The sequence below is a fragment of the Lottia gigantea genome, assembly GCF_000327385.1.
Source record: "Lottia gigantea unplaced genomic scaffold LOTGIsca_1, whole genome shotgun sequence".
NCBI classification, from domain to species: domain Eukaryota; kingdom Metazoa; phylum Mollusca; class Gastropoda; family Lottiidae; genus Lottia; species Lottia gigantea.
In genome coordinates, this window is record NW_008706746.1 from 5,105,336 (window position 1) to 5,117,628 (window position 12,293).

General features: G+C 34.2%; 1 protein-coding gene across 1 annotated transcript; it reads right to left on the reverse strand.

The window, feature by feature from the left end:
* Positions 1 to 10,019: 10,019 nt before the first annotated feature.
* LOTGIDRAFT_102611 (hypothetical protein) lies at positions 10,020 to 10,597 on the reverse strand (the record flags this gene model as incomplete). The annotated part of the gene is made up of 2 exons (XM_009045699.1): positions 10,020 to 10,263; positions 10,497 to 10,597. The coding sequence occupies 2 exons, from the start codon at positions 10,595 to 10,597 to the stop codon at positions 10,020 to 10,022; spliced, it is 345 nt and encodes a 114-aa protein (XP_009043947.1).
* Positions 10,598 to 12,293: the final 1,696 nt, after the last annotated feature.

Genomic DNA, 12,293 nt, shown 5'->3' on the forward strand with positions numbered 1-12,293 from the left:
TGAATTCATCGATTGGGCAATTCACATACCTACTAATAGCCTATAACCTTTCTTTACAGGTTCGAAAGAATATAAACAAGAACTATTAGGCCTACACCCTTACACAAACTGACCAAGTCAAAGAATGATATTGATGCCAATAATATACAAATAACACGTACTGCCACTGGTATATACTGTTTTGCTATGTGAATATGATTGCAAATTTGTCGAATAATGATGTTCCTTTAAAAACCACTACCATTTACAAAAATACAAAGAAAAACAAGACGTAATATCCTTGTGACTATCTTTGGGAGGAATGAACAATGCCCGCAAATTACTAATTCGATTCTTCAGTTCAAAATAAAAATGTAAACAAACCTGTTCCGTAAGCAAATAACCGTTATATTACTCTCATGTGATCTAAAATGGCTTTGAAATAGGGTCTGACTCCCAAAATTGTGTTTGTACTTACGTATCAATATCAAATAGTACTGTTGTCAATCTTTTTTCATCAATGAATAATGTTCTAAATGTGCTGTCTGCTATTTTCTAATTTATTGACCATGGACACCGGAAATATATAGTGCGCAGGTGCTTGATTCAATCGACCAATCATTTGACAGCAAAACTCACGAGAAAAAGTCGGACGATGTCGTACGATTAGCCGAGGCCAATAATGACATTCTATGGTGATAGGAACATTAGAATTAAAACACCATGAAACAGTGTCAGCTGTTTTTACTGGAGACAATGACTTATTTTTATAACCTACCCTCATAATAGACATGATTCAACATTAGTTTGAAATATGGGGTGTTGGTTTTAATGGAAGGAACAGTTTTTACTCTGTTGTTAAGCATAATTATGCCGCATGGCTATGCCTATGCATAAATTCCGATCAGATGAGATGAGATCATCCAGGCTGTCATAAAGGTTATTGGAGTCTAATTAATTTCAGACCCAATCAGATTTAAATATGTGGTCTGGTAACCAATAGGCCATGTCTAAAAGTAATTCAAAGTTTTAGCTGCAATCTGTGACAAAAAAGTAAGGCTCGTGTAAAAGGAATACTAGGCCCTATACGTCTTAGAATGAACGTTAGAAACAAGTTACAAGAAAGTTAGACGAGCGTTGGGGAAAGTCGAGGGACGTCGGCGAACGCTGAGGGTGAAAAATATTTTTGAATGTGCAAAAAATTTCACGACGTTCTATCAAAATGCTACTTACGCGTTAGAGGAACGTTAAACACGAAAGTTGGGGGCATTATTCAATGGTACTCGAAAGTTAGGACGTTCCCTGGACGCTAGGCGGACGCCTGCCCATCAGGGTCGAGTGTCCAGTGCGTGGCTAGAATGGCAGACCAAGAGAAACATTAGTATTTTGTTGCTGCTCTCATGCATCACAACAACCTCCTGCAGTTGGCATTGCATCAGGTCAAGATGTCAAGGTAGAGTCCAAAAATCAAAGGAAGGGGAGAGGGAGAAAGTGCTGGGTAAGACCCCAATTTGGCGTTAGATGGTGATGAGAATATAGTCTCATGAAAGCACTGGCCTAGGTCACAAAGTAAAGATTTATGATAAAACAAGGTGCAAGTTAAAGGTTAAGATAATTAAATATGTTAACTAAGGATGTCTGCGTGTTTATAACAAGCTGATGGCTGAAGACCAAGCTTCCTTCCTTCCTGCGCATGCCACTAGAGATGTTTGATGAGCTGACACAAATAGATAGTCCCAGGATCACCAAGACCCTGGTATGAAGCTGACTTAAATTTTGCGACAGAAGAGTGCTGACCCTAGTGTTGCAATGCAGAATGGACTTCATATAGACACAATTTTTAGAAACTGAAATACTGTATGTGTAATTCACAATGTACGGAGCTCCTAAGGGACAATTAATTTGTTTAAACGAAATAATATCATATATTTTCGTTTAAACGAATTAATTATTTCGTTTAATCGAATAACTCATTTGTTACTTATTTGTGTAAACTTGATAGTATTTTGTGTAAACGAGGTAAAAAATAAAAAATGTTTTAAACGAAATATTTTATAAAAGTTCGAAAAATTGCGCCTAAGGGGCTCCGTAGCAGCGTTCTAGGGTTTCTAACAGGATAGTTTTATGTCATTATTGTGGATGAATACATAACAACGTAGGCTTCGATCGTGATTACATAAGTTTTCTTTTATCCAAAAACATTGGCGAAATAAAGATTCATTGTGCAATCGGTTTCATTTTTTGTCAGGTTTACGTAGGCCGTAATTGATCTCTAAAAATGCATTAACACAGAAAGGGGAATTTGTCATAATTTGACTTTTGGAGGGTGTCGTTTTCTAATGGTATCGGGAAATATAAAGTAAGCGTCTGAGGAACTTGTAGAGCCAGATTTCTTGGGCTAAAGGTGTGGTCACGCGAGCGGTCATGAGTTTCGCCGAACGGCTGTAGGCACCCAGGGAGACAAAAAATCTCTAGTTTTCCACTATGTTGACAATTACGTGCGGATCGTGCAATATTGAAAGGAAAATGAAACCGATTGGATGATGACACTCTGTCTTGCGATGAAACAATCGGAGACAAATATCAACCTGGTTTGATATTATAAATTCTGCAATGTCGGCAACGCGGGCACACTGAGATTTTACTCAAGATTCAAGTCGGCGAAAAATATCGGAGACCAAGACTATTCGTGTGCCCGCATTCTTAGACACAGGGGTCTTGTGCATCATAATATACTTAGTTCTTATTCTTATTCCACATGATACGTAATAAAGAAAATCAAAACATATTCTTTAACAAAAAAAACACTTGGAAATACATAGCAAAGTAATAAATTTTATGCGTAGAAATTGTTTTCAACTAAAGAAATCAAAGAAATTCGTATTGCTTTTCAAAATCTACATACGTATCGGATGCTTGGAAATAAATTCATATTTCGGCACAAGAATAAATAACCAAGGCAGATGTAGAAAGAAAAAAATACTCGTTCAACAGACACTGAAGTAAATTGAACGGCGAAATCGAATTCTGTAAATGGTGTGGCCTGCAATTAAACATTCCAATTCTAAACTCTTTGACAGTAACTAGGGTGAAAAAATAGGTGTGCAACATAAATTAAAAGGTAAGTAGGGAATATTAGTGTAAATATTGTTGTATTAGTTTGGTTAGTAGGCTAAAACTTTAAGATATAAAATGGTGATTTTTGTTTTGTTTTTGTAAATCAATGAACTCCCGCGATTCTCGCTAAAATGTCTAAAACTTGGCTATCGACATCAATTGGTTCAGCAACGTCTCTTTTCATCGTGCTTTCACTTATAATTCTCCTGGTTTGTCTTTCAAGCATTATGGCACCATGAACAACTTCAATGATGTTATCATGGGTTACCCCGTGTACAGAATATGTCAGATACAACTGCTCGGCTAATTTGCGTCTGTAAAAATCACCTCTATCACCAAAACAGCCGACGTCAATGTGCATGCCGTTTAGGTAAATCAATACTTGCTGCATGTTCTCTATCTTGGATTGAAGAAGAAGTTCTGTTTGATTCATGAGTAACATTATTCGTTCGCAGGCTACAATAGCTATACGATTGAGAGTAGATATTGATGACATGCGATCCACTGAAAATGGTTTTGGAAATGAAGAGCTCAATGCACCATTATAACTGTTTACTTCATATGACGTCATTTTGAAGAATTTTTCTCTGAAAGGATGAGAAACGAATGTAGACTAATCAATATTGCTATTAATAGGCTTATGGAATTTTATATCTTGTATTCACAAATTATAAGATATAAAAATTTAAACTATTTCATCCATGACAAAAATGACCATTTCAGACCAAAGTAAAATAACATAGTGTTAAGCAGTTGGACATAATCCCTATAGCCTTCAGACGTGTTTGATTTTACTGTATTTGGTTATGCTAAATACCGGTACCCTAAAGATAGACGTACATTGCCACATAAATAGGAATTAACTTCATGCCAAATAATAAGTTTTATATCATCACCATAGAACTTATCCTATTTATCCTACCAGATGGGCTAAGGACAATAGAGTAGCGACAGAAATTGAATTGGAACCTTGTACTTACTAATGTTCTTAGTTTTAAACTTTCAGTGCACTTTGTTGTCAAGGATTAGGAGCCATTTGTAAACAATAATTGTAGTCTCGAATTGCAAGTCTCCATATTGACATATACAAATGTTTTGATAAAAGAAAATCACAATAAAGGGGAGACTACCACAAATATTGATGGCTTCAGACAGCATGAAATTGAATTGTAGCTCTACTCATAGAGTTGTAAATATAACTCTATGCTCTATTTCTATATATGATACATAAAAACCTAGCTTATTCCCACTTTATTCCTAACAAATATATTTGATAAACGAAAGGGTAATACTGAGTAACACTTTACACCAAATAAAAGAAGTTATTATTATTGTTTCTCCAGGCATAAAAAAAATAAAAAATGTATTTTTACCGAGAAATTGAAAAGGACATTCATAGTATACATGAAGACCCCTATTCAGTATCAATGCCAATTTCAGCTAAATCTATCTGCACATTGGGACCTGACATTAGGCCTGTCTTGTAAAGAATTAAGTCATAAAGAGCATGATTCACATTATTAAGGTTCAGTAGCAGATGACATATTTAATGTACCGTCATTTGATACGAACCGGAAGTTGCAGTTCCCGGATTATTTTGTACGTTATGGCATTTCATCAATCGAGTGTGGATTCGACCAATCAGAGTTGACTTTAGCATTGCACGGGATTTTCGTGAGCAAACACTATAAAAAACCTCGATTGTATCTATTTACTGGCAGTCGGTCGGTCGGTAGACGGCTCAGGGTGAGGATGTTCGTTCTGTGGGAGTTATAACACTCCGCTCATAGAGTTGGCTTTTACTCTAGTCAGACGATCTGGCTGTTTGATGTGGGCTTGTAGTTGCCTTGGGTCGGTTTGGTTCCAGTCAAATCTGAATCGGGAACATAACGTTCCGCTCGTTCAGATAGACTGATCAAAAGCGGGGGTTATGGCATAGGCACAATGGGAAGAAATAAATAATTAAACAAAAACACATTTATTAACTCAAGACAAGACATCACAGAACGAATTTCAAACAATATATTTACACAAACATTCAAAACCCCCGATTCAAGACCATAATCCACAGGCACCTGTTTCTATCAATACAGTCCTACACACAAACAGGAGAAATTGCTCACCACGAGCAACGTTTGATCTGTAATAGTGTCATTAACAACTAATCATGTACAAGTCTATGACCACCACATGCTGCTAGTCCACAGTTTTAAACACCAAGAATCATATTACATTTTATTACTTTTACAGACACAGGTCATAGCATTGTTAAAACTTAAATACTCAAGATTTTAGTAACAACGAAAATATATTCCCACCAGCTTTTAAATTTATCCACGAAGATTTCTTTCTTTCTTTCAAAGATTCACTAACTATATGAAACCTCAAAACATATTCAGATTGAATAACTATTCACTAACTATATGAAACCAAAAAACCATATTCAGATTGAATATTGATTCACTAACTATATGAAATCACAAAACATATTCAGATTGAATAACGATTCAGTAACTATATGAAACCACAAAACATATCTAGATTGAATATTGATTCACTAACTATATGAAACCACAAAACATATTCAGATTGAATAACGATTCAGTAACTATATGAAACCACAAAACATATTCAGATTGAATAACGATTCAGTAACTATATGAAACCACAAAACATATTCAGATAGAATAAAGATTCACTAACTATATGAAACCACAAAACATATTCAGATTGAATAACAATTCAGTAACTATATGAAACCACAAAACATATTCAGATTGAATAACGATTCAGTAACTATATGAAATCACAAAACATATTCAGATTGAATAAAGATTCAGTAACTATATGAAACCACAAAACATATTCAGATTGAATATTGATTCACTAACTATATGAAATCACAAAACATATTCAGATTGAATAACGATTCAGTAACTATATGAAACCACAAAACATATTCAGATTGAATAACGATTCAGTAACTATATGAAACCACAAAACATATTCAGATTGAATAACGATTCAGTAACTATATGAAACCACAAAACATATTCAGATTAGATAACGATTCAGTAACTATATGAAACCACAAAACATATTCAGATTGAATAACGATTCAGTAACTATATAAAACCACAAAACATATTCAGATTGAATAACGATTCAGTAACTATATGAAACCACAAAACATATTCAGATTGAATAACTATTCACTAACTATATGAAACCACAAAACATATTCAGATTGAATAACGATTCACTAACTATATGAAACCACAAAACATATTCAGATTGAATAACAATTCAGTAACTATATGAAACCACAAAACATATTCAGATTGAATAACGATTCAGTAACTATATGAAACCAAAAAACCATATTCAGATTGAATATTGATTCACTAACTATATGACACCAAAAAACCATATTCAGATTGAATATTGATTCACTAACTATATGAAATCACAAAACATATTCAGATTGAATAACAATTCAGTAACTATATGAAACCACAAAACATATTCAGATTGAATATTGATTCACTAACTATATGAAACCACAAAACATATTCAGATTAGATAACGATTCACTAACCAATGAATAATGAATCAATTCAAGAACTATATTGGAGAGCAAACCATATTCAGTTTGAATATGAATCAATTTAATAACTACATTCAGTTTGAGTGACATAAATATAGATCTTTACAATAACCAAGGAGTTTTGCAAAAAATGAATTCGGATGGCATGATCATAATATTTAGTTCTTTCCACAGAGCCGAATTTCTAATTCTTGCAACAGTTTCAAACTCTCTTCCCTTCTTAAAATGTTGAACTTGACCAAATTCTTAAATTAGGGTATTTCTTTTCATGACAGTAAAAGTATCAAGTTCTGTTTCCTCCCTGTATGGAATGTTTACTTTTCAATTTAAATGATGACAGTGAACTAATTATCATGTTATTATTAAACAATCAAACTCACTGACCATATCACCCTAAACTCTACCCTGCCTGTTTGTGTGTAGGACTGAATAGTCGACCGTCTCTATAATAGTAGTATAATGTTGACAATATACAGAGTTCTGTATTGAGTGAAAGAAGATTATTAGGAATTGCAATGAACAACCTTTTGCCAGCACCAGGGAACAGTACTAAACCATATATATCAAGTGAAGCTATTTTATCAGAAAAACATGCCATTAGTTTTGGCGGTCTGTATAAAATAATCTTTTTATCCAGCTACCACATACACAATCCTCCATACATAATTCATCAAGCTCTGCATCAAGTAGTTCACCAACATCACAGAGTACAGGCACAGTGATAGTGCACCACCATATATACACGTTACAGAAATCAATCAAAACTCAAGCCAATCTGAATCTAGTAATGTCTCTGGCAACCAGAGTGAATCAGCATTACTCAGTGCGAAGAGGGTAAGAGTGCTTTGCAGCTAGCTCAAGAAATGTCAAAATTAAACAATGCATGCAGTTCTTCTAATAAACAAACCAGTCCTTACGTTTTTTTTACCAACCTCAAATAATTTCCAGGATCCACAGTTACTATAGATACCACAACATCAAAATCCAAACAGTGCAGAATCTCGCATTTAGTCTAGTTTACAGATTTCACGGTAGTACTAGCAAGGTAATATGCACCCACTGACAGCTTTGATTTAAATAAAAATATTTGGCAGTGCAGTAACAATTACCAGTATGAAATACTAAAAATAGCTAAAAATTCAACGCGAATTCAATAACGAGGGCAATAACTCAAACTAAATATTTTTCGATTCTTCTGATTTTCAATAGGGTTCATCCTTGAGTGATTATGAACACTCATACCAAGTTTTGCCAAAATCCGTCAAGAATCGTGTCTTGTAGAGTGTTTACGAGCAATTGTTGACGGACGGGCGGACATGGGTGACGGCAATATACGCCCCCCATTTCATGCGGGCGTATAAAAATCTATCAAGAATTGAACCTTCTAGAGTGTTTACAGACCTTGGACTCGTTTTTAAGAACAAGGGCAATAACTCAAGCTAAATATTTTTAGATAGGTTCCTTGGGTAATTACATATACTAACACCGAGCTTTGTCAAAATCTGTCAAGAATTGTGTCTACTAACTAGTGTGTTTATGTGCTAAAAATTGAACGCGTTTTGAAGAACAAGGCCAATAACTAATACTAAATATTTTTCGATTTTTCTGATTTTCAATAAGGTTTATCCTTTGGTGTTAACAAACACTCATGTCAGGTTTCGTCAAATCCGTCAAGAATTGTGTCTTCTAGAGTGTTTACGAGCTACAAATTGAAAGTGTTTTCAAGAACAAGGGCAACAACTAAATATTTTTCGATTCTTCTGATTTTCAATATAGTTCATCCTTTTGTGATTACGAACGCTCACGCCAAGTTTCGTCAAAATCTATCAATAACTGTGCCTTCTTGAATATTTACGGGTTAAAGCTTGAACGCGTTTTCAAGGGCAAAAACTCATACTTATTTTTCGATTTTTCTGATTATCAATAGGGTCTACCCTTGTGTGATTTTACCAAATGCCAGGCAAGGTAACATGCGCTCACTATACCAGCTGTCAGAAATGATAACAAAATCTTTAGTGGCTTAATAATGAATTTTCAAATAATCTTAAAGTCAAGAAAAAAACCTGAAACAGTTCATCAAATCATCATCAGATTCAAACATGAACAATGTCTCATCGCTGTACACACAAGGGTATTAACTCGCAAACTGTTCATCCGATTATTACCAATTTCTAACTTGACCGAGATCTCATCATGCATATCTAGTTTCATCAAGATTGGATAAAATCTGTACTCTCTATCGTGCCTGCAAGACGAGTTTGACAAGTTTTTACTGAGTCAAGGGCAATAACTCAGAAACCCTTCATCCGTTACCAATTACGAACTCGAGTGAATTCTTAATAATATATACATGCATACCTATATTTCATCTAGGTTGGATAAAAGCTGTAGTCGCTATCGTGCATATCTAGTTTCATCAAGATTAGATAAAAACTATAGTCTCTATCGTGCCTGCAAGTCGAATTTGACATGTTTTTACTAAATCAAGGGCAATAACTCAGAAACCCTTCATCCGATTGTTACCAATTACAAACTCTAGTGAGATCTCATCAATATACACATGCTTGCATACCTAGTAGTATATAATCGAAATTTGATTCGTCAAGGGTAATAACTCTGAAACCAATCATCCAATTGTTACCAATGTCGAAATTGACCGAGATCCCATCAATATATAGACGCATATTAAGTTTCATCAAGATCGGATAAAAATTGTAGTCTTTATCGTGCCTACAAAGCAAATTTGGCGAGTTTTTACTAAACCAAGGGCAATAAATCTGAAACAGTTAATCCGATTATTACCCATTTCGAACTTGACAGAGATCTCATCAATACATACCAAATTTCATCAAGATCGGATAAAAACTGAACACGTTTTCAAGAACATGGGCAATAACTCATAGTCAATATTATTCAGTATCGCCCTAAAGAGTTCAGAACAAGGGTATGACTGAAGGTTCAATATTATATACTGATGGTTGTTACTGTACTAAATATTTTTATTCAAAATCAAAGCTGCCAGCTGCCTTGCCTGGCAATCTATCTTATAGCCATTCAACATACCATTCTTAATCAGTCATTTTTATACCCCCAAATGAAACGTATATGAGTCACCCATTGGGCATGTATTAGCTATCTTTCAAATACCACTATAGCTTATTCAGAATGATTTAAAAGGGATAAAGTCACCTAAATATTTGAGAGCCAGAAATAGGATTTAAATATTACTACTCTTAGCTCTGATAGAGCTGCTCAAATATATATTAGACAACCATATCCCTTTAATGTCCTGAGTCAAAACTACTTAAAACTAAAACTATGTAACTTTATTGATTTTCATTGGCATTTTGATATGGACTTCTGTACCTTCAACATATATATTGTCAAAATGCCACTTTCTATTGCAGCGACATTCAGTGGCACATTTTTCAGAAGCACATTTTGAACATGGAAAATGACATCCAGGACAGTCAATATCTAAACAATCACAAATATCTACTCCACTTTCACGTATACACCCTGTCTCATCATATAATGTATTACTTGGCTTTGTAATAGGACTGAAATATGAAATAAGCATACTTGAGTAATATTATTAGAATGTTAACCCTCTCCAGTTGGTAGGCAGCCTCAGAATGGTCAAGAGATAGATGTAATCAAACTTATAAGATATGTACAGTGTTTGAAACACTTGAAGCAAAAAACAATATTTAAGTGTCAATCCAGTGTTATTTTACATCTTTTACTTCCGATAAAAACTACCAAACAACCAGTATCTGCAAAATTTGCTTACCATTTGGGTTTCAATTTTCGTTGCATTTTTCTCAATTCTCTTGTACTCCTCTCAGGATCAAAGTCATCTAGAAATTTACCAGGATTAGCAAATGACAGCATTCTCATTTCCTTTTCATTCTATTAGATTTATAAAGGATAAGTCAGTGACACCATAAAAGGTACTGTTTTAAAATTAAATGAAATGTGACAGAAAGTTATCACTACATAACTAAGATACCATACCATCATTACATTACTTAAAATGACAGATGCCTCATTTATTTGACAAGTCAGACCTTTGTCTCAGAAACAGGAATTTTTTGGCTAAGCTAAACAGTAAGAGTGTTCACAGCTCACCACCAAAATTTTCAAATCCATGTGTGTCATACATTTCTAATGACTATTTACATTTATTAATGTAAAATGGCGAACCTGTCAAATATTACAATATTTACCTTTGATAAAGAATCCTCATCTGGTAGAATAGCTGGTGATACATTAGAAGTTAATCTACTAGAACTTCTCCGACTCGTACCACTATTACTATTACTGTCATCAGAGTGAATAGAAATCTTATCAGCATTAAAATCACTCATGACCATTATAATTACAACCTTCAAAAATCATACAGAAAATATCTCAGTGATAGCTGGTAAGGAATTCAGGACAATTCAGACCAAAACAAACTCTGACCTATGCCTACTTAGACCACTTTTTTAAAAAAAAAAAAACAAAGTAGGACCACTTTTCAGTATGTATACTATGTAGATAGAGTCGACTATTGATAGAAACTGATGCCTGTGCTCAGACCCCCTTTTCTTTAAAGATGGGAATAAACTTTGACTACTTTCCATAACATAATAATTTGACTAAGACTCTGACCGATTTTAATGAGTTGTTTGAATCTCAAAAAGTGTAACGGTATTATACAATGTGGTGTACCGGTATTATACAATGGGGTCTGACTTTGTTTTGGTCCAAGTTTTCTTGCATTCCATATCTCCAAAACACAGTGAGCTAAACTGATTTATGACTTGCTGTTGCCACTGCAATTTTAGTACCGTAAAGAAGTTACTATGCTGTATGATGCTGATTTGTCTTTTTACTTTTTAATGCTAAATTTAATCAATCATCCAGATAGTAGAGGAGGAAAGAGCAAAGTTTCACATGTAAAATTGCAAATTTCTGTGCATCTTACAATACAATAATCTAAATCAGTCAAATGTGATAGCAAACTGTTTAAATTCCATTTAGACTTATTGTCGAATAAATGATTTTTATTCATTGTCTGAAACCACTGGTTAAATAATCTAGGATAGAATGAAATTGGACGAACTGCAAAAATACAAACAAAAGATATTCGCATCGTTCGAAAGATATTCGCATCGTTTGCATTAATACTCAAATTTCCACAGCACAACCTACCATAAAATATATTAATTCATGAAAAAAGTAAAGCCCTTCAGTCTGTATCAAGACTATAATATGTTTTTTTTTCTCTTTCCGAAGCGAGAAGATCTTATTCCAACCGATCTACCGTCAAGGTTCTGGGAAATAAACGAAGGTTGCCGAATGCTCTTATCCCTCATCATCCAGTCTGTCGTATAGAACGTACCGAATATTGTGATCTGCCACCAAAACCGTAACCTACATGTTAAATGTATTTTAATTAACTCTGTCACATTTGAAACTTAGAGATAAATAAAATTCCTCGTTAACCATCTACAGGATGTGTGCGTTGACAACCAGCATCTAGGTGATTTACCAATTAGAGACTTGATAATCATTTCTACTCGCTGAAACTGGAACAAAGTAA